The 23,361-nt window shown below is 44.2% G+C and overlaps 1 protein-coding gene across 2 annotated transcripts; it reads left to right on the top strand.

Annotated features, from left to right (window-relative positions):
- Positions 1 to 6,638: 6,638 nt before the first annotated feature.
- On the top strand, positions 6,639 to 17,445 carry rpl34 (ribosomal protein L34). 2 transcript variants are annotated; one of them, XM_033022109.1, is made up of 5 exons: positions 6,639 to 6,643; positions 12,097 to 12,170; positions 12,824 to 12,923; positions 16,404 to 16,507; positions 17,312 to 17,445. In XM_033022109.1, exons 2-5 carry the CDS (start codon positions 12,106 to 12,108, stop codon positions 17,394 to 17,396), a joined length of 354 nt encoding a protein of 117 aa, XP_032878000.1. In that variant the 5' UTR covers positions 6,639 to 6,643; positions 12,097 to 12,105; the 3' UTR covers positions 17,397 to 17,445. The 2 variants fall into 2 exon arrangements, with proteins under 2 accessions (XP_032878000.1, XP_032877999.1); XM_033022108.1 differs by lacking the exon at positions 6,639 to 6,643 and adding an exon at positions 9,807 to 9,917.
- The last annotated feature ends 5,916 nt before the right edge of the window (positions 17,446 to 23,361 follow it).

The following is a 23,361-nucleotide window of genomic DNA, read 5'->3' as shown; positions in this document are numbered from 1 at the left end:
TGTGGCAGGGAATTCCACAAATTCACAACTCTCTGGGTGAAAACTTTTTTTCTCACCTCAGTCTTAAATGGCCTTCCCTTTATTCTAAGACTGTGGCCCCAGGTTCTGGACTCGCCCAACATTGGGAACATTTTTCCTGCATCTAGCTTGTCCAGTCCTTTTATAATTTTATATCTATATTACTAAAAGTCTGATCTTGACCACTTCCTAATGTTCTGTATATTGATTTTAGAAAAAAACGCTGCCACTTCCGGCTGTGATTTTTGGCCATCTTACTCAGTCCCCCTCCGCTGCGCAGGACAAGAGGAATTTTCCCATTGATGAAAAATAAAAGAATTATTAGTGTTTAAAAAATGTTGAGATTCTCCTTCCTGAAGGCCACGCCCCTTCCGGAGGGACTATAAAACCCGGAAGTGCCTCAGTCAGTCTCTGCAAGATGGGGGAGTGTGAGGGTCACGTCTCCCAGTCTGAGCTGTGACTAACACTGAACACATGGCTACTAAACTGTGAGTGGTTTTACTGACCTGTTAGTGCTCTTAATGTGGTTGGAAAATATAGTTTAGAAATGCTAAAGCTGTGTTGCCTTTGGTTTGGAAATGCTAAAGCGTGTTGCCTTTGGTTTGGAAATGCTAAAGCTGTGTTGCCTTTGATTTGGAAATGCTGAAGCTGTGTTGCCATTGGTTTGGAAACGCTAAAGCCGTGTTGCCTTTGATTTGGAAATGCTAAAGCCGTGTTGCCTTTGGTTTGGAAATGCTAAAGCTGTGTTGCCATTGGTTTGGAAATGCTAAAGCTGTGTTGCCTAATTAAAGTTGCCTTGCCTAATTAAAGTTGCCTTGCCTAATTAAAGTTGTCTTGCCTTCTATATAATTAAAAGTCCAATCTTGACCACTTCCTGTTTGCGCTTTATATTGATTTTAGAAAAAACGCTACCACGTACGGCTGTGATATTTGGCCATCTTACTCAGAGTCCCCCTCCGCTCATCAGGTGCTGAGGATTTTCCCCACCAGTTAAAAATAAAGAAGTTCTCAGTGTTTAAAAAATGTTGAGATTCTCTATCCTGTCAATCACGCCATGAAGGCCATGCCCCTTCTGGTGGGAGGAGGAGGGACTATAAAACCCAGAAGTGTGGGCGTGCTCAGTCTCTGCAAGATGGAGGAGGGAGAGGTCACGTCTCGCTGTCTTTGGTGGCCTTGCACCCTGCTTGAAGTGGAATGAAACTGCACTTGAATTTGGTGGCCTTGCACCCTGCTTGAAGTGGTAAGAAACTGCACTTGAATTTGGTGGCCTTGCACCCTGCTTGAAATGGAATTTCAAGGAATAGCCGTGAGTCAACTGCCAGCCCACCAGCAGTGAGTGAGTGAGCTGCCAGCACAACAGGCTTGAGTGACTGAGCTGCCAGCCCAATAATTCAATCGGCTCGCAATGTCCATACTAGCCCTCTGAAAACCAGTCCCTTCAACCCACAACACACATACTAGCACTCCAGAAAGCCCCCCCTCCCCCTGGCCATCATTATTGGAATTGGTGTAGAGGTGGAATATTGCATTGGGGGACCAGCCCTCCCATGTGATGCTGGGACCCGACGGGTCCCACTTAGTCTAGTGTTTCTATAAGATCCACCCTCATCCTTCTAAACTCCAGTGAATACAAGCCTAGTCTTTTCAATCTTTCCTCATATGACAGTCCCTCCATCCCAGGGATCAATCACGTGAACCTACGCTGCCCTGCCTCAATCACAATTATGTCCTTCCTCAAATTAGGAGACCAAAACTGTACACAATACTCCAGATGTGATCTTACCAGAGCCCTATACAAATGCAGAAGAACCTTTCATCCTCATTCCACACAAACGTAAGCCCCAGGATATCTTTAAACATTTAGTCAGTGGCACAGTGGTGGAGTTGCTGCCTTACAGCGCCAGACACCGATTTGATCCCGGCAATGGGTGTTTGTACGTTCTCCCTGTGACTGAGTGGATTTTTTCCGGGTGCTCCGGTTTCCACCCACATTCCAATGACGTGCTGGTTTGTAGGTTAATTGTCTTCTATAAATGGTCCCTTGTGTGTAGAATATAAATAGTGTACGGGTGATTATTAAAGAAGGAACTGCAGATGCTGGAAAATCGAAGGTAGACAAAAACGCTGGAGAAACTCAGCAGGTGAGGCAGCATCTATGGAGCAAAGGAAATAGGCAACGTTTCAGGTCGAAACCCTTCTTCAGACTGATGGTTGTTGGTTGGCGTGGACTTGGTGGGGGGAAGAGGCCTGTTTCCACACTGTATCTCTAAAACTAAAACTAGTCACCTATCCATGTTCTCCAGAGATGCCTGATCCGCTGAGTTAGTCCAGCACTTTATGTCCTTATAAGTCACTCAGATCTCCACTGTCCATACCCAGACTCACACTGAGTCTTGGTCACTGACTCTGATGTACTTGGCTACCTATCCTTGCTCCAGGCTAAACTATCCCATGAGTAGAAAGTTCTAATCAGGATTTCATATCCTTCTGTAGCATTTTTCATCTCGTCATGTGCAGTATTTAATTTAGAGATACACCGTGGAAACAGGCCCTTCGACATGCCAAGTCTGTGCCATTCAGCAATCACCTATATATATTGTCCGACATATAAGGGACAATTTGCAGAAGCTAATTAACCTACAAACCTGCACATCTTTAGAATGTGGGAGGAAATGGAGCACCCGGGGCAAACCCAAATGATCACAGGGAGAACGTACAAACTCTGTACAGACAGCATGCGTAGTCAGGATCGAACCAGTGTGTCTGATGCTGTAAAGGGCCTGTCCCACTTGGGCGTCATTTGCGTATCATGCAGGTGGCGAGCAAAGATTTTGTGAATCCCAAAATCCTGGGGCACCGCACGCGACCGCGCATGCACGCGTAATCCACGCCATGCGCGCACATCGTGTGTCGTGACGCGTAAATGATGTTGAGTAAATGAAGCCCAAGTGGGACAGGCCCTTGAGGCAACAACTCTACCGCTGCACCACCGTGCCGCCCTATACAGCTCTATGACTCGATGACACCATGGATGGGGATTGAACCCAGATCACTGGTGCTGTGAGGCAGGTACTCTACTAGCTGCACATCCGTGTCGCCCGAAGTCTACTGGACTACTTGGCAGGTTGGCCTCAGGATCACACTGGGCAGAGCAGTCGCCCATCACTACGTTCCTTTCCACAAATTTGGGTTTTATTTCCGTGCTGTTTTCCTGGACAACTTCTCACATTAGAAGGGAGCGAATCGTGAGCAGACAGCTACAAAGTTGCCTTCATTTCATCAAACATACACGATCCAACACTACTTAAATAATTCAGTAGCCGCAGCCTTGCTCCTACAAGGCGTGAAATGCTCATGGGAGACAGAGAGGTCAATTAAACAACTTTCCCTTCACCTCTCGCAGTGGGGGGTCGGAATCATAGTTATTGGATTCCTTTACCAATCGAGGGACATACCCAGCAGCTGTTTCATTACTTTATCCAGTCAGGCAAAATTAGCTCTCAAGCCATTTTAGAGTCAATCTTCAAAGCAACCTATTCCTTATTCATCTGCTGTTTTCTTTTGGTTACCCCAGCTTGAATTCTCAGATAAATGTTATTGCCTAATTAATTTGAGTCCTCCAAAAGACTTCTTAAGAAGTGACTGTTCTTTGATGCCAGCATTTTATCAGTTTGCGGGCTCCCCATTTGGTACTTCCATCAACTTGGCGGCTTATTCCTCTGTCGTTCTTGTCACCGAGTCGACATAACCTGTTTCAATTCAAAGTGCAGGCTGTTCTTTGGAGTTCCTCTACTGCCAGTCCCACACTGTATCTCTAAACTCTAAACTCTAGAATAGGAGAAATTGTGTAGTACAAAATAATTTCTAAAAGCTTCAAAGCAGGTTGTTGGGTGGAAGACATTCTTGAGACAAAGTTTTCTTTTCAAGTCTATCATTCTCTGCCACAAATGACTTTTGTCTTCCAAATCTGCTTCACTCTGGGACACCCCACACCTGTTCTGATGTCGTTATTTACCTGAAAAAATAACCCTGTTTCTTTCTTCACAGATACTGCCTGACAAGCTGAATTATATCCAAATGTTCCACTTTCATGTCAAGTATCTACAGCATTTGCTTCTTCACGGAGAGAGATTGGCTAATTTGCCCAGACGATTCTGTTTAATAAAGGATGATTTAATTGTAGAGCATACATTAGAAAATCATATCTAATACACAGCAACTGTCAGAAGCCCAATTAGTTTTTTATACTGCAATGCATAAAATTTAATCCTTTGAAGATTCTTGCATTTTGTGGCTTTCACTTTTCATGAGGTCCATAAAATTGAATTCTCTGGAGAAAGCTATAGGTCAAACATTAAAGCATGTTCTATTTTTTGTTCTTGTGCATGTGTGAAGTCATGATTAATGGTTTGATATCATGGAATTCTGAATTTTCAGACTGGGTCTTTTGTTATTTGACCCAGTCTGGAATTATTCTTGTCACACTTAAAAGCATATACAATACAATACAATACAATACAATACAATTTATTGTCATATTTACGAACAGTTGACTGACCTGACGACTTGATTGCTTCTCACAGGAGAAAAGGATTATTAGATAAAACACAACGTGCTGGAGGAACTCAGCGGGTCAGGCAGCATCTGTGTAGGGAAGACAGTGGAAGTCTGAGCTGCTGCCTCATAGTTCTCAGCACAGGACAGAACTATTGCATATGTTCGATGCTGAGTCCCTCAGTGTGGTATCAATCAGTTATTGATTAAAAACATTCTTGGTGTCAATACCCATGGAGGCGTCCAACACGGAAACAGGCCCTTCGGCTCATATTTGCACACAGACCATTGCACCCACCTGCATTAAACCAATTTATCTGCATTAGGTCCTTGGCCTTATATGCCCTGAAAATTCAAGTGCTTGTTAAATGTTGTGAGTATCTGCCTCCACCAGCTCCTCAGACTCCAATCACACATTGTACACAGTTCGAAGTAGGGTCCTGACCTGAAACGTTGTTTGTCCATTTCCCTCCACAATGCTGCCTGACCTGTTGAGTTACTCCAGCACTTTGCTTTTTGCTCAAAATTCAAGCATCTGCAGTTCTTGTGTCTCCATTTTACTGTGATATTTCCTCAAAATAAGTTTGAAGGCTCCTGAGCCAAAGCATCGTCTGTCCTGACAGATGCTGCCTGACCTGCTGAGTTCCTCCAGCACTTTGTATTTAACCCACTTTGAAGAAGTTCTCCTCCTCTGTTATAGAGCATAGAACAGTACAGCACAGGAAGGACCCTTAGGCCCACATGTTTGTGCTGAACATGATGCCAAGTTAAACTGATTTCATCTGCCAGTGCATGATCCATGTCCATCTCTTCCCTGTTTCAAGTTCAGTTCAGTTTCAGGTCAGTTTCAAGTTCAGTGTAGTTTATTGTCATGTGTACTAAGGTACAGCGAAAAGCTTTTGTTGCATGCTAACCAGTCAGTGGAAAGACAATATATGATGACAATCGAGTCATCTACAGATACATGACAAGGGAATAACGTTTCTTGCAAGATAAAGCCAGTAATGTTCCATGTGGCTATCTAAATACTTCTTAAACACCACTATGATATGTGCCTCCACCACCAATGTGTTCCAGGCTCTATATGAGAAGCTTGCCCCACACATTTCTTAAACTTTCCCCCACTCATCTTCAAGCCAGGCCCACTAGTCTTGGACATTTCCACCCTGAGGAAAAAATGTTCTGACTGTCTACCCTATATAAACCTTTTATAAATGTATATACAGTACTTTAATCGTCACCCCTCAACACAATCCAAATCTGGTAGCCAAAGGTCTATCCAATCTCTCCCTGTAGCTGAAACCCTCTCTCTGACAGGAGTTCTGTGAGACTGTCTAACCCCTGCCCTTGCCCCATTCTATCATTCCTACAATCTGAAGAAGGATCCCGACCCAAAATGATGTCTGTCCATTTCCCTACACAGATGTGACCTGACCTGCTGAGTTACACAAGCACTTTCTTTTCCACCGAATATGCCCGACATGTTGGGCAGCATCCACGGAGAAAGAAACACAAGTAACATTTTGGGATAATGTGTTATAGTTCTGTTGATACAGGTCCACCACTAATTTTCCCACACCTTGGTTCCAGAGCCATGCCGTGTTATCCATTTTGTTGGACCAACAGAAATCACGGCCTTGAGGGGGGGGGGGGGGGGGGTCGAGATACCAACCTGCTATGGAAACGGGTCTGTGGGCTCCAGTTGAGCCGGAGTACCAGAGCCTCGGCTGCAGGGGGCAAATTCAACCCGCTGATCGACTGTGGTAACAGAGGGGCCTGCCGCGGCCAAGCCGGAAGCCCTGGCCGCAAATTCGACCCGCCGATCGACGCGGAAGTCCCGATGAGGTCAAGATCAGCCGCCTCGCCAGGCCTAGGCGCCACTTAGAGGGACTTCAGTGGGGATTTCAAGTACGCCTTCATAATTTTCAGTTACCGGAAAATCGGTGGTGGACCTGTACAAGTAAATGCAGATGCTTGAATCTTGTGTAAAACACAAAGTACTGGAGTAACTCAACGGGTCAGGCAGCGTCTGTGGAAGGAATGGACAGGCAATGTTTCAGCCGATCAGCAGGTCTCTTCTTCAACCTCAAGAACTTCTTCAGTCTGAAGAACCCAAAACGTCGCCTGTCCATTCCCTCCACAGACACTGCCTGACCCGCTGAGTTACTCCAGCACTTTGTGCTACAGTGATGCTGTTTTATTGATAAATATTGAAACAGATGCTTATCACTGGAGAACATGGAGAGAAATGTTGGAAGTGCATGGGATGCTTTACTGATCTCCCATATATCAGATCCCATAGATGGACACAAAAACCTGAGTGTCAGGGGAAAGGGAAACGAGAGATATAGACGGTGATATAGAGAGATATAGAACAAATGAATGAAAGATCGGCAAAAAAGTAATGATGATAAAGGAAACAAGCCATTGTTAGCTATGGGCTAGGTGAAAACGAGTTACAAACAATGAGACTCAACAAGACGACATTGAAACTAGTTACGACGGGTGGGGGAGGAATGATGAGAGAGGGGATGCAAGGATTACTTGAGGCTAGAGGAATCAATATTCATACTGCTGGGTTATAAGCGAAATATGAGGTGCTGTTCCTCCAATTTTCAGTTGGCCTCAGTCTGACAATGGAGGCCCAGGACAGAAAGATCAATGTGGGAAAGGGAAGGGGAATTAAAGTGTTTGGCAACCGGGAGATCAGGTACGCCCGGGCAGACTGAGCGAAGGTGCTCAGTGAAATGATCTCCCAGGCTACGTTTGGTCTCGCCAATGTATAAGAGTCCACACACTTAACAACGGATACAGTAGATGAGGTTGGCGGAGGTGCAAGTGAACGCAGCTATTTACAATATACATTAATGATTTAGATGAAGGAATTAAAAGTAACATTAGCAAATTTGCAGGTGACACAAAGCTGGGTGGCAGAGTGAACTGTGAGGAGGATGCTATGAGGATGCAGGGTGACTTGGACAGTTTGGGTGAGTGGGCAGATGCATGGCAGGTGCAGTTTAATGTGGATAAATATGAGGCTATCCACTTTGGTGGCAAGAACAGGAAAGCAGATTATTATCTGAATGGTGTCAAGTTAGGAAAAGGGGAAGTACAACGAGATCTGGGTGTCCTTGTTCATCAGTCACTGAAAGTAAGCATGCAGGTACAGCAGGCAGTGAAGAAAGCTAATGGCATGTTGGCCTTCACAGCAAGAGGAGTTGAGTACAGGAGTTCTTCTGCAGTTGTATAGGATCCTAGTGAGACCACACCTGGAGTATTGTGTGCAGTTTTGGTCTCCAAATTTGAGAATGGGCATTCTTGCTCTTCAGGGAGTGCAGCGTAGGTTCACGGGGTTAATTCCCAGGATGGCGGGACTGTCATATGTTGAAAGAATGGAGTGACTGGGCTTGTATACACTGGAATTTAGAAGGATGAGAGGGAATCTTATTGAAACATATAAGATTATTAAAGGATTGGACACGCTAGAGGCAGGAAACATGTTCCCATGTTGGGGGAGTCCAGAACCAGGGGACACAGTTTAAGAATAAGCGGTAGTCCATTTAGAATGGAGATGAGGAAAATCTTTTTCACCCAGAGAGTTGTGAATCTGTGGAATTCTCTGCCTCAGAAGGCAGTGGAGGTCAATTCTCTGGATGCTTTCAAGAGAGAGATAGATAGAGCTCTTAAAGATAGCGGAGTCATGGGATATGGGGAGAAGGCAGGAACAGGGTACTAATTGTGGAAGATCAGCCATGATTACAGTGAATGGTAATGCTGGCTCGAAGGGCCGAATGGCCTCCTCCTGCACCTATTGTCTATTAACCTCTGTCTGATGTGGAATGACTGTCGGGGTCCCTGGACAGAGTCGAGGGAGGAGGTATAGGGACATGTGTTGCATCTCCTGCGGTTGCAAGAGAAGGTACCTGGGGAGGGGGTGGTTTGGGTGGGAAGGGATGAGTGGTTTGAGTCATATTGACAGGTTGCATCACGGCCTGGTTCGGCAACTTGAATGCCCAGGAGCGAAGAAGACTGCAAAAAGCTGTGAACACTGCCCAATCCATCACCGGCTCTGACCTCCCCACCATCAAGGGGATATACAGGAATCGCTGTCTCAAAAAGGCAGCCAGCATAATCAGAGACCCACACCACCCTGGCCACACACTCATTTCACCCTTGCAAGAAAGTACAGGAGCCTGAAAACTGTAACGTCCAGGTTCAGGAACAGCTTCTTCCCTACAGCCATTTGGCTATTAAACACTACAATCTCAAATAAGCTCTGAACTACAATAGACTATTATTGTATTTATAGCACAATTTTTTTTGTGTGTATGTATGTGTGCCTGTATAGATATGATCTATATATATATATATATATATATATATATATAGATATAGATAGATATATATAGATAGATATATGTGTGTGTGTGTGTGTGTGTGTATTTATGAGCATGTGTATATATACACACTGAACTTTTTTTTCTTCCTCATTTTTTATATTGTTTACAGTGTACAACGTTTACATATTCTATTGTGCTGCTGCAAGTAAGAATTTCATCTGGGACGTATGACAATAAAATACTCTTGACTCTCTTGACTGTCGAGTTAACCAGGGAGTTGCGGAGGGAACGGTCTCTGCGGAAAGTGGGAAGGGGTGGAATTGGGAAGATGTGACTAGTGATGGGATCCTGTTGGAGGTGGCGGAAATGTTGGAGAATTGTGTGTTGTATGCGACAGCTGATGGGTTCTTCTTCTTCTTTCGTGTCCATCTTCCATGTTTCAAATGTTGACATCGCTGTCATCGTCGGTCCTAAAATGGACGCAGGCTTCCGGCGACAATCATTGGGAGCCATCACTTGTTGCAATAGAAGCTGATGGGTTGAAAGGTGGGGATTAGGGGGATTCTGTCCCTGTTGCGACTTAGGGAAGGGGGAGCAAGAGTGGAGCTGTGGGGGACCGAGGAGACACGTGTGAGACCCTCATATGTTGAGAGAATTCCCTCCCATTGATTTTAATACCATTGTGGGATCAGAGTTATGGGAGATCAGTACAGCATCCTACTTTGTGTCCTATTGTGTACATTCATGTTGCTTGTTTGTGGATAACAAGCTGTTTCTAGTTACCCATTACAGAATGTTGCGTCTTATTGACCGCGAATGCTGTAATTACCATCGGTGTGACACCTCAGCTCTTGTGTCCCCACAGTCCAGGCTCCCAGTGAATGGCCTTTGCCGTACAACAACATGGCGGCCCCCAGCGACACTTCCGCTGATTGGCTCCGCTTTGGTGTTGACCTCCGACCCCCATCTGCTTCCTCCTTCCTTTTCCGGTGCGGCCGACTGCAGGTATGGCGTTGATCGAGGCTGGGTGTTGCTAGATAATCGGGTGCCATCGGCGGCCGCGACCGGCCCGAGTGACCAGACCCCAGCGGGGCGGCGTTGCCCTGACTCAGGGGGTCTCCCTCAGACCGGTCTTGTCAGGGTCCTGTCGGCGATGCTCCCCCGGCGGGAGCGGGGATCCTAGGCCGCGGAGAGACGGCGCCGGCAGCCCGGCCCGGCCCGGCCGCCACTCGCGGGGCTGCAGAGCGGCTTTGTGGGGTGGGGTGGGGTGGGGTCCCTGGCCGAGGGAGAGGAAACGGAGACCTCGGGGAGATAGATGGTTCACGTCCTCATTACATCTTTCATGTTGTCACTGGATGCCGTAGAGACATTTAGATGCGTCTGTGTTTGGCACAGGAAGATCCGACAGGCAAGGACCAGTCTGCTTGGTGGAGGGGCCCGAGTAATGTTGGTGGAGAGGCCGGGTAGACGTGGGTAAAGGTAGAAACAACAAACTGCAGATACTGGTTAATATACAAAATGCTGGAGTAGCTCAGTGGGTCAGGCAGCACCTCTGGAGAACATGGGTAGATGATGTTTTGGGTCAGGACTCTTGTTCAGACTGGGTCTCGATCCGAAACGTCACCTATCCATGGTACACAAAAATGCTGGAGAAACTCAGCGGGTGCAGCAGCATCTATGGAACGAAGGAAATAGGTAACGTTTCGGGTCGAAACTCTTCTTCAGACTGGTAGGAAATAGGCAACGTTTCGGGCCGAAACCCTTCTTCAGACTGGAAGGAAATAGGCAACGTTTCGGGCCGAAACCCTTCTTCAGACTGGGGAGGAAATAGGCAACGTTTCAGGCTGAAACCCTTCTTCAGACTGGTGACGAAACCCTTTGTCACCTATCCATGTTCACCAGAGATGCTGCCTTGCCCGCTGAGTTACTCCAGCACTTTGTAGGTAGAGGGGCTGGGTTGACGTGGATAGAGGGACAGGATACCCGGGGTAACTGCAAACCAAAGGAGCTGCAGAAGCTGGAAATCTGAAATCAAAATAAAAAATGCTGGAAACATTCAACAGGGATATTGGTAGCATCCATGGGGAGAGACACTGAATGGGTTGAAATAGTGTCCTGACTCAAAACATTGTTCATTCCCTCCATGTATGCTACCTGATCTGCTGAGAACTTTTTGTGTGTTCTTGGGTTTCCATGTTTTCAGCAACCGAGACTATGGTGTGGGCGTATAAGAAGATACCCTTCTTTGGTCCTTTAGGGGTGTCGTGAGACTACAGAGAGGTCCCTTAAAATTTGTTGCCCTGAAATATCTCTATGAATTCATGTCAAAATGTGCTTGTGAAACCTGCTGAAAAGCATCTTGATTAGTTTTGGAACATTCAGTTGTTGAATGAATGGATGTTTCCTTAAAAGTAATTAATAGATTCCCTGACAAGTTTCCTAACTATTAATAGATCCACACAGAGGTGGTGGTTATATGCAACGAGCTGCCAGAGAAGGTAGTTGAGGCAGGTACTATAACAACAGTAAAAATACATTTAGACAGGCACATGGATCGGAAGGGTTTAGGATGGGCCAAACATTGCCAGGTGGGATGTGTATTTGGGGCAAGTTGGGCCAAAGGGCCGATTTCCGTGCTGTATGAGACTAGTGTGAGGGGAAACGTTTAATAGGAACCTGGTCAACTTTTTCCACACATAGGGTGATGGGTACATGGAATGAGCTGGTGGAGAGGTAGTTGAGGCAGGTGCTATAATGATATTTAAAAGACATTTGGGCAGGGACATGGATAGGAAAGGCTTTGAGTGATGTGGGCCAAAGGCAGGCAGGTGGGATTAGTGTAGATGGGCACATTGAGCCAAAGGACCGGTTTACATGCTCTAAGAAATTATTACTGAGCAATTTGAACTGTCATTTCTTTTCGTCAGCAAAAAAATTCACCATGGATCCTGAAGGTAGCCCACTTGTCAAATGAAGGGTACCAGGGACAGAATGGGACAGAATTTGATGTCTACCAACATCTAATCCTAGAATTTGAAAACAGTTATTTTGAACTCAAGACATTGCATTATGTCTTCTTCACAGATTAAAATAGATTCTATTCACAAAGTTCCTGAATCTTAAATCCTGTATATTAAAGCTTGGCTAATTATATATTTAGTTAACTATTTTCCTTTTATTTTAGCTTTTAAAGATGGTTCAGCGCCTGACATACCGTCGCAGGTTATCCTACAACACGACGTCCAACAAGACAAGACTGTAAGTACGGCAGGAGGAAAGCTACACTGTTCAGCTCCTCAACTATTCTTTTTCAGCTAAATGATGACTGATCTGTACTTTCTCCCAGTTATTCATCATGATTCTGTATCTAATCTATATTGGTATCCTTTCTGGGGCTTTCATTTAACTTTTGTAAAACACAAAGTACTGGAGTAACTCAGCAGGTCAGGCAGCATCTCTGGAGGACATGGATAGGCAACGTTTTGGGTCAGGATCCTTCTTCAGACGTCCCGACCTGAACTGTTGTCTATCCATGTCCTCCAGAAATGTTGGCTGACCCACTGAGTTACTCCAACACTTCGTGTTTCACTCGAGATTGTACATCTGCAGTTGCTTGTGTCTCTAGCTTTTGTGGGAGTGTGTTCCAAATATTGTCTGATAATTGTGTGATGGAATGGTTCTTAAATCACTCCTGATGGCTTGATTCTTAACCGAAAAGATTTACTGCCATATTCTGGACTCTCCTGAGAAAATAGTCTCCCTCATTAACAACTTTATAACTTACTTCAACCCCTTAATTAGATTAACCTGTAATCTATATTTGAAAGATCATAACCTATCTCTCCCCCCACACCCCTGAAAAGATAATCTTGCCATTTACTTTTCTGAAAAAGTGTTTTTTATTTGTAAAGCTCCCGGACACCTGGAAACCGCATTGTGTTCCTGTACACCAAGAAAGTTGGCAAAGCACCAAAGTCCGCATGTGGGATCTGCCCTGGAAGACTCCGTGGTGTAAGTCATTTTTTAATTTGTACTCTACTTTGGGGGGTATTACAGCACAGAATTCTGACCAACTGATCCTTTGCTGGATGTTAAGATGCAGCTGGATGTTCCTCCCTATCCCTATGATGTGTAGCCTGAGCTGATTTGCGATCTTCCTTAAAATTCTAAAAGGTAACCAAACCTAGATTTGTTTCCATGATTTCCTGATCTTGTGGACATTCTGGCTTTAGTTATAATTACAAGGGACTTGATACATCAGTGACCAACACTGGTTTAAGCAGATACATAGTGGCATTCAAAAGACCGTTGGATGGCATATGGATGTGCAGGGAATGGAGAAATATGGGTTATGTGCAGGTAGATTAGTGATGGTCCTGGCATCGTTCAGCACAGACATGGGCCGAAGGTTCTGTTCTTGTGATGTACTGTTTTATGTCCAGTCATGAAGTTTTCAAGTAGATAAGGAAAGAGTAGTTTCTCATGCTTGGTGAGTCAGTGAAGATGATCATCAATTCAACATTATCCTATTGAGGAAAAATGTTAAACATTTTGTGAAGCTGGCGTGCTCTGCCTTGAGGTTGAGGCAGTCTAGTCCATCAGGAAACTACCTAAAGCAAAGGAAGGTATAGAGCTGGTGGAGGTAGTTTTAAAATCCTTCAGGAAGAATTGCTGAAGGCATAATGGGCTGAATAATCAGCATTGTAAACTATTTTGTAATTGTACTGAAAAAGGAAAGCATTCCATTCAAATTGTGTAATAAATATTAGAAGTTGTAGATCTTCAATCATATCTGAAAACTTTCTTGCAACGTGTTTTATTAATGACCATGCTGTACTCTGAATTACTGAGTATCAATTTATTGTAGAGGTGACTTTTAAGTCCAAAATGCAGTATGTAGCAATTGCGTATTCTTTTGATTCAAAAGGATCCACTCCAAGTTTAGTTTAGTGTGGAAACAGGCTCTTCAACCCACCGAATCCATGCCAACCAGCGGTCACCTGTACACTAGTTCTATATTATCCCAGTTTCACATTATACACCCAAGGGGCAGTACACCTGTGAAACCAATTAACCTACCAACCAGCACATCCTTGGAATGTGTGAGAAAACGGGAGCACCTGGAGAAAACCCACGTCACAGAGAACGTGCAAACTCCACACAGACAGCACTTGAGGTTAAGGTCGAACCCGCGTCGCTGACGCTGTGAGGAAGCAGCTCTACCACTGAGCTGCCTGGATAGAACTTTAAGCGTATAATTGAAGGAAATCTCTCAATATCAGAATTTACAGTTGAAACCATGTCTGGTTTATTATTTGTGTGAATTGGTTTGGTCTTGTCTTAACTATCAGTTTCTTCTAAGTTGGGAGATTTTGTGAAAACTTGTTTTTGTTGATAGTTTGTGGCTGAAGCTTGTAAATTTCTTTAGTGAAAACAATCCATTAGTTTCTGACTTGGTTTTCATTTCTTTATATGTTGAGAATCAGTGCAGAATGCATGAAATTTCTCATTTAGGATTGCCCTTTTAGCTGTAGTATCTGTGGAGCTGAATAAAAGCCGGATTAGGACTTACCGTGTTCGTTTCACGTAACATTTTATAAACCGAGCTAATCTGTTAGCATTTTTGGAGTGAGAACCTGTGTAAAAAGGAACTGCAGATGTTGGTATGTACTGAAGATAGACACAACGTGCTGGAGTAACTCGGCGGGTCAGGCAGCATCTCAGGAGAAAAGGGATGGCAATCTGAAGGAGGATCCTGGGCCAAAACATCACCCATCCTTTTTCTGCATAGATGCTGCCTGGCCCCGCTGAGTTACTCCAGCATTATGTGTCTAACAGAGTTAATATTGTGGGCCAATGGCCTTTCAGCAGTACCAACAGAAAGATTGAGCAAAACAAGATGCAGAGGCGAAAGGCAAGTGAGAAAGACATAGGACAAAAAAAAAAATTTGCTGGAGGAAATTTGGGTCAAGGAAGGGACAATGGTACAGAGTGAAACAGGGTGGTGGGATTAGTGAAATAAACAAAAGATTGGTTTGGCTGAGGTGTGAAAAGAAACAGAATAATCAAGAAAGTTAATGAGACTAGTGCTGTAGACTTGATCTATATGGATAAGGTTCAATATGATAGATTTCTCTGGAAGGTTAAATCACATCATATGCAGGGACAGCTAGCCAACTGGATAGAAAATTGCCTTCATGATAGGAGGCAAAGGATGGTGATGGAAGGTTGTTTTTTGGACCAATGACCTGTGACCAGTTTGCAGATGACACCAAAATGGGTGGTATCGTGGACAGTGAATATGTTTATCAAGAATTCTAACAGGATGCTAATTAAGTGGGCTGGGGAATGGCTGATGGAGTTTAATTCAGACAAGTGTGAGGCGTTTCATTTTGGGAAGTCAAACTAGTGCAGTGAATGGTAAGGTCCAGGGAGGTGTTGTAGAGCAGTGGGATCTAGAGTAAAAGAACATTGTTTCTTGAAAATGGTGTTGCAGGTAGATAGGGTGGTAAAGAAGGTTGTTGGCATCAGTCGGAGAAATTAGTAGAAGTTCGGATGTTATGTTACAGTAGTACAGAATGCTAGTGAAGTGCACTTGGAGCATTGTGGTCGCCCTGCTGTGAGAGAGATACCATTAGGCTGGAAAGAATGCAGAGAAGATTTACAGTGATGTCGCCAGGCTCAAGGGCCTGGAGTATAGGGGGAGGTTGGGAAGACAAGGACTTTATTCCTTGGAGCTCAAGAAACTGATGGGTGATAATATAGAGGTGAACAAAATCATGAGAGGAATATTGGGGTGAATGCTCAGAATTTCTATCTTGAAGTAGGGGAATCAAGAATTAGCAGGCATTGTTTTTAGAGAGGGGAAAGGCTGATAGAAACCTGTGTCGACGTTATCATACAGAGGGTGGTGGGTATATGGAGTGAGCTGACTGAGGAACTAGTTGAAGCAGGTAATATAACAACATTTAACAGACATTTGAACAGATACATGATTAAAAAAGGTTTAAAGGGATACGAGCCAAACACAGGCAAATGGGGTATCTGGGTCAGCATGGGCCAAATGATCTGTTTCTGTGCTATATGAGTAATTTACTTAAATTATCAGATGATAAAGGTTTGAATGTTGAAATGTAAAGTGTGAAAGTCAGAGCAGGAGATAATCTGCGATTTGAGCCTGGAAGCCTGTTATGTAGAAGGAAGATGTTTATCAAGCTTGCATTGGACTTCACTGGAATAGCTGGAAATGTGTGAGGTGTGGGACCCTTGCAACCTCAGATCATCTTTACACTGTCCTGACTTTGAACTGACTTGTCCACTGGGTCATTGGTTCCTACTTTTGTTTGAATTATTTTTATTCCATGGATTTGCTTACAAGTGGTTTATTGTGTCTTGCCTTAGGATGGATTGATTTTAAACCTTTTTGGTGATCACTCTCTGTTCGAGCTGTTGTCAGAAAGCACACTTTAAATGCTTCTTAAACTTTTACAGATTCGGGCTGTTCGACCCAAGGTCCTCATGAGATTGTCGAAGACCAAGAAGCATGTTAGTAGAGCCTACGGCGGTTCAATGTGTGCCAAGTGTGTACGCGACAGGTAACCTCCAAAGTGACTTGTTTCTTGTTTGTTCTTGTGTAATATGTGAAACCGTTATAGCAGTTATGGAATTTGAATGTAATAAAGTGGGATTTTCCCATCAGTAACAAGTTGAGGCTTAGGAATAGAGTGCTCTGATTTGGGAAATGCATGATTATCCAGCAATCTGAAAATTATACGGTTTACCATTTAAGCTTACAGTTGGCATAGCAGACCAAATGTAATTGGTGCACTGGTGGCCAAAACCCAAGTGGTTATCAGGCAGTGATGATACAGATTCACAGCAAGCTCACTTGCTACCAGCAAATGTGCAGGTTGGTAGTGGTGTGCCTTGGGTTTATCTACCCCAGATTCACATACATTCTGGAGTTACCTTTCAGGTGCTAGTTTTAGAAATACGGCACAGAAAATGGCTCACCAACACCCATACATTAGAACTATCCTTCACACCAGGGACAAATTAGTTTTTACTTAAGTCAATTACCTACAAATCTGTCTATCTTTGGAGGGGAGGGGGGGCCCATGCCCTCACGTGGAGAACATACAAACTCCGTGCAGGCAGCGCCCATAGTCAGGATCAAACCCAGGTCTCGGGTGCTGTAAGATAGCAACTCTACCACTGCCGTCCCATGTTTTCTGTAGATTGACTTCACTGCCAAGGCCAGGAGAAGGAGCAGCTGATATGCAGCTCCAAAGCATTGTACACCAATTGATGATTTGAATGTTAGCCTGGTGCTCCTGAGATGCCATTCATGTAAATGTGTGGGAATGTGTAACTGGTATCTGATCTGCCTTTTATTTTAGGATTAAGCGTGCATTCCTTATTGAGGAACAGAAGATAGTGGTGAAGGTACTGAAGGCACAGGCACAGAGCCAGAAGGCAAAGTGATTCGTCTAATTTTGTATGCACATGGAAGTAAAAAACTAATTGAAACTTTTGCTTGAGAATATTTATTTACCCTCAAATGTAGATGTTTGTGATCACAAGCAGAATGGGCTCTTACTCTAAAAACTATCACTGTGGTTAAAGAATCCTTATAACCGACAATATTGAAGTGGGAAGTGTCATAACAAAAGCTATGTCTTATTTGTTAGAATATTGATAATGGATGTAGAAAGGATGTTTCCACTGAGTCTAGAACCAGAGGGCACAGCCTTAGAATAGAGATGAGGAACGGCATAGAATGGTTTGGTATTTGGAAAAGTTAAAAGATTGGGACGGGCTAAAGACACATGTGCACAATGTATTTTGACCCATTGAGCTATATAAAGGATCTTGAGTATACAATATGGGATGAAAACAATGATTGATTGCAGGTGAATAAGTAATCAGATACCTTTGGGAAATTGTTTTAATTTGATTCGAATGTATGCTGATATCTGCAGGATGCAGACCTGAGAATCGTATCTGTAGTGGCACATGGCCGTACTCAGCCAAATATGCACACCTGATTAGAATTATGTTCAAGTGTAAAAATGGCTATTTTGTTCATTCCTGGGCACATAATCTCACTGTTTTAAATTACATTCTAGTATTATTGCTAGAAAAGGTCTGAAAAAGGGTCTCAACCCAAAACATTATCTAACCATGTTCTCCAGAAATGTGGCAAAACCACTCCAGCACTTGGTTTAAAATTAGTTTAAGGTTTATCCCGAGATGGAAGCAGGCCATTTGATCCACCAAGTCCACATTGACCGACAATCAACTGTACACTAGGGACAATTTAGAGTCAATTAACTTGCAAGTCTTTGGAATGTGGGAAGAAACCAGAGCACCCATAGTTGGGATTGAACTCTGGTCTCTGGCACTGCAAGGCAGCTACCCCAATGGGCCAAATTACCTGCATTGTAAGAAAATTTAGGAGAGGGCTCTATCCTATTTTGAAGACTTGAGGTTGCCATGACAGCCTCTTCCCACTGAAATTAAGGTCTTCATGTGAATGTTTAAATGGAAAAACATCTCAGCCACTATTTTCACTCTAAAATATGTTAGAATGAAGGAGGCTGGGTGTCAATGGCAATATTATTCTAATGTACTTTACAAGGAATCTAATGGGGAGAGTAATACAAGAACCAAGTTAAAGTAAATAGAAATGCTGCAATTTAAACCCTACTAGAATTGAAGCGTAGAATTTTAGAACCCTCTGTGATAACTGGTGACAGTGAAGCTACCACAATTGGTAGGAAGGCTGCTCTCCATAGACTGGCTTGTGACTATCTGGCCTCAAAGTAGCAGAGATTTAGTTCAAGGCATCAAAGATGAGTAAAACTAGAGCAGCTTTTTTTATTTTTTATTAATGTAGACGAGTCACACTGAACTAGGAAACAAAGACTTATTTCAAGCATATTTTTAAGTAAGAGTATATCTCACTGTTTTAAAATACATTACAAAAACCGTCCTTGGGGTAGTGTTTGCTAGTGCTGTCGGGGAGGATTTAAAAAGTGGCAGGCAGACAAATCCAGGGCAAAAATCAAAAAGGGCCACTTTTCAACATAATTGTATATGGGGTAAGAGTGTTGTAAAAACAAGCCTGAAGGCTTTGTGTCTTAATGCAAGGTGGATGAGTTGAACGTGCAGATAGTTGTTAATGAATATGATATAGTTGGGATCACGGAGACATGGCTCCAGGGTGACCAAGGCTGGGAGCTGAACATCCAGGGATATTCAATATTCAGGAGGGATAGACAGAAAGGAAAAGGAGGTGGGGTAGCGTTGTTGGTTAGAGAGGAGATTAGCTTGGAGGATGCGGAATCGATATGGGTAGAGCTGCGAAACACTAAGGGGCAGAAAACGCTAGTGGGAGTTGTGTACAGGCCCCAAACAGTAGTGATGGAGTTGGGGATGGCATCAAACAGGAAATTAGAAATGCGTGCAACAAAGGTAAAACAGTTATAATGGGTGACTTCAATCTACATATAGATTGGGTGAATCAAATTGGCAGGGGTGCTGAGGAAGAGGATTTCTTGGAATGTATGCGGGATAGTTTTCTAAACCAACATGTACAGGAACCAACGAGAGAGCAGGCTATTCTAGACTGGGTATTGAGTAATGAGGAAGGGTTAGTTAGCAGTCTTGTGCGTGGCCCTTGGGCAAGTTCTTTATTAGGATGGAGAGTGACATAGTTAATTCAGAAACATGGGTTCTGAACTTAAAGAAAGGTAACTTTGAGGGTACGAGACGTAAATTGGCCAAGATGGACTGGCAATTGATTCTTAAAGGGTTGATGGTGGATATGCAATGGAAGGCATTTAAAGACTGCATGGATGAACTACAACAATTGTTCATACCAATTTGGCAAAATAATAAATATGGGAAGGTAGTGCATCCGTGGATAACAAGGGATAGTATCAAAACAAAAGATGAAGCATACACATTAGCCAGAAAAAGCAGCCTACCAGAGGACTGGGAGAAATTCAGAGTCCAGCAGAGGAGGACAAAGGGCTTAATTAGGAACGGGAAAATAGATTATGAAAGAAAACTGGCAGTGAGCATAAAAACTGACTGCAAATGTTTTTATAGATATGTGAAGAGAAAAAGATTAGTTAAAACAAATGTAGGCCCCTTGCAGTCAGAAACAGGTGAATTGATCATGGGGAACAAGGACATGGCAGACCAATTCAATAACTACTTTGGTTCTGTCTTCACTAAGGAAGACATAAATAATCTGCCGGAAATAGCAGGGGACCGGGGGTCAAATGAGATGGAGGAACTGAGTGAAATCCAGGTTAGTCGGGAAGTGGTGTTAGGTAAATTGAATGGATTAAGGGCCGATAAATCCCCAGGGCCAGATAGGCTGCATCCCAGACTACTTAAGGAAGTAGCCACAGAAATAGCGGTCGCTCCAATCCTAGCAACAGGGAAGAAATGGACTCCAGCAGCAGCAGCAGTACTGGATGCAAAATCCGCCCTCCAACACCGGGACATAGTGGGCCATGTCCAACAAGGCCGAGGGGGCTTTGGCCTGGGAGCAATGAAACCTACCTGGCAAAAGGCTACTCCAGCTGAACGTCGGCACCTGGTGGTGGAGGAGGTGCGCCACCAGGAGGCAGCAGCCAGGTGTGCCAAAGCCATATCCCAAGCCAAACAAGGCTGCTGGATGACGTTGAGAAGAGGAAGATCACATGGAGAGAGCTGTGGACCATGGAGTCAAATAAGTTGAGCGTCATTATCAGCCACATATGACGTCCTTCCCTCTCCCACAAATCTTTGGCTGGGAGAGGATCCAGCCTGCCCTGTGTGCAGTTCCAGCAAACCTCAAACAAATCCTGGTCGGTTGTAAGACCAGCATGACACGGCAGATACACCTGGCGACACAACCAGGTGCTGAGGTGTTTGGCCGCTGACCTCGAGTGCAAGAGAGTTACCACCAACGCCATGCCTATCAATGCCCAGATAACATTCCTGTAAATACCATCCTTCATCCGGGAAGGAGAGAAACGGAGGACTAACCCCTCGCCTCTAAACTCATGCCCACTGAACGCAGCCAGGGACTGGGGAATGCGTGTTGACCTAGGCCAGAGGCTTTCGTTCCCAGTTGAAATCGCAGTTACTAACCTGCGACCAGACCTCGTTCTCTGGTCCTTGTCGGCGTGTTTTCATCATTGAGCTGACGGTCCCATGGGAGGAGGCGGTGGATGAGGCTTATGAAAGGAAAAAGCTTTGATATTCAAACCTTGCAGCAGAGGCAGAGGAGAGAGGTTGGAGTGTAAGGGTGTGTCCAGTGGAGGTGGGGTGCAGGGGCTTTGTAGCCAGTTCCACCGCATGGCTCCTGAGGGAAGTAGGAGTCAAAGGGCAGGCACAAAGGAGGGCAATAAAAGAACTTGCCAATGCCGCCGAACGGAGCAGTCACTGGCTGTGGCTGAAGAGGAAAGATGCTGTCTGGGCTGCCACATGACCATCTAGAGGCTAACAATAAGACACACCCAGGTCTGATCAACCTGCGGTGAGCCTGCATCGACTGAGGGTGTCTTGTGATAAAAGGCCGAAACACCCAGTACGTTGAGGTACACAACTGAATTGTCGGATTGTTAGGAAATTCACCTAGTGGTCATAGCCAAGAATATCAATTGTAGTGAAATGTTAGGGATTGCAACACCCAGTCCTACTAATCAATCAGGAAGTAGCCCCAGAAATAGCAGATGCATTAGTGATAATTTTTCAAAACTCTTTAGGTTCTGGAGTAGTTCCTGAGGATTGGAGGGTAGCTAATGTAACCCCACTTTTTAAAAAGAGGGAGAGAGAAAACAGGGAATTACAGACCAGTTAGTCTAACATCGGTAGTGGGGAAAATGCTAGTCATTTATTAAAGATGGGATAGCAGCACATTTGGAAAGTGGTAAAATCATTGGACAGTCAGCATGGATTTATGAAAGGTAAATCATGTCAGACGAATCTTATAGAATTTTTTGAGGATATAACTAGTAGAGTGGATAAGGGAGAACCAGTGGATGTGTTATATCTGGACTTTCAGAAGGCCTTTGACAAGGTCCCACATAAGAGATTAGTATGCAAACTTAAAGCACACGGAATTGGGGGTTCATTATTGATGTGGATAGAGAACTGGCTGGCAGACAGGAAGCAAAGAGTAGGAGTAAACGGGTCATTTTCAGAATGGCAGGCAGTGACTAGTGGGGTACCGCAAGGCTCAGTGCTGGGACCCCAGCTATTTACAATATATATTAATGATTTGGACGAGGGAATTGAATGCAACATCTCCAAGTTTGCGGATGACACGAAGCTAGGAGGCAGTGTTAGCTGTGAGGAGGATGCTAGGAGGCTGCAAGGTGACTTGGATAGGTTGGGTGAATGGGCAAGCATGGCAGATGCAGTATAATGTGGATAAATGTGAGGTTATCCACTTTGGTGGCAAGAACAGGAAAGTAGACTATTATCTGAATGGTGGCCAATTAGGAAAAGGGGAGATACGAGACCTGGGTGTCATGGTACACCAGTCATTGAAAGTAGGCATGCAGGTGCAGCAGGCAGTGAAGAAAGCGAATGGTATGTTAGCATTCATAGCAAAAGGATGAGTATAGGAGCAGGGAGGTTCTACTGCAGTTGTACAGGGCCTTGGTGAGACCACACCTGGAGTATTGTGTACAGTTTTGGTCTCCTAATCTAAGGAAAGACATTCTTGCCATAGAGGGAGTACAGAGAAGGTTCACCAGACTGATTCCTGGGATGGCATATGAAGAACTTTCATATGAAGAAAGACTGGATAGACTTGGCTTGTACTTGCTAGAATTTAGAAGATTAAGGGGGGATCTTATAGAAACTTACAAAATTCTTAAGTGGTTGGACAGGCGAGATGCAGGAAGATTGTTCCCGATGTTGGGGAAGTCCAGAACACGGGGTCACAGCTTAAGGATAAGAGGGAAGTCTTTTAGGACCGAGATGAGAAAAACATTTTTCACACAGGTAATGGTGAATCTGTGGAATTCTCTGCCACAGAACGTAGTCGAGACCAGTTAATTGGCTATATTTAAGAGGGAATTAGATGTGGCCCTTGTGACTAAAGGGATCAGGGGGTATGGAGAGAAGGCAGGTACAGGATATCGAGTTGGATGATCAGCCATGATCGTATTGAATGGCGGTGCAGGCTCGAAGGGCCTACTCCTGCACTTATTTTCTATGTACGGAGCATTAAACGCCTATTGATAGCTAGCAATGAATTCTATTGATAGACTTTTATTATATTAATAAAACTGGACTAGCATTAAACATGTGGCAAGTGCTAATGTTGTTTTACCTTCAAGGTACAAGACGTGAACCACATTCCCACTCTTTATGCATGTTTATAACCTCAGCTGTCTACAACAGTCAGCTTTGGAAATGCCAGCTGTTTGAACCCAAA

This window comes from Amblyraja radiata, chromosome 1, assembly GCF_010909765.2.
Source record: "Amblyraja radiata isolate CabotCenter1 chromosome 1, sAmbRad1.1.pri, whole genome shotgun sequence".
Lineage (NCBI taxonomy): Eukaryota > Metazoa > Chordata > Chondrichthyes > Rajiformes > Rajidae > Amblyraja > Amblyraja radiata.
The sequence above is the reverse complement of the archived record's forward strand: the minus strand, read 5'-3'. Positions and strand labels throughout refer to the sequence as shown.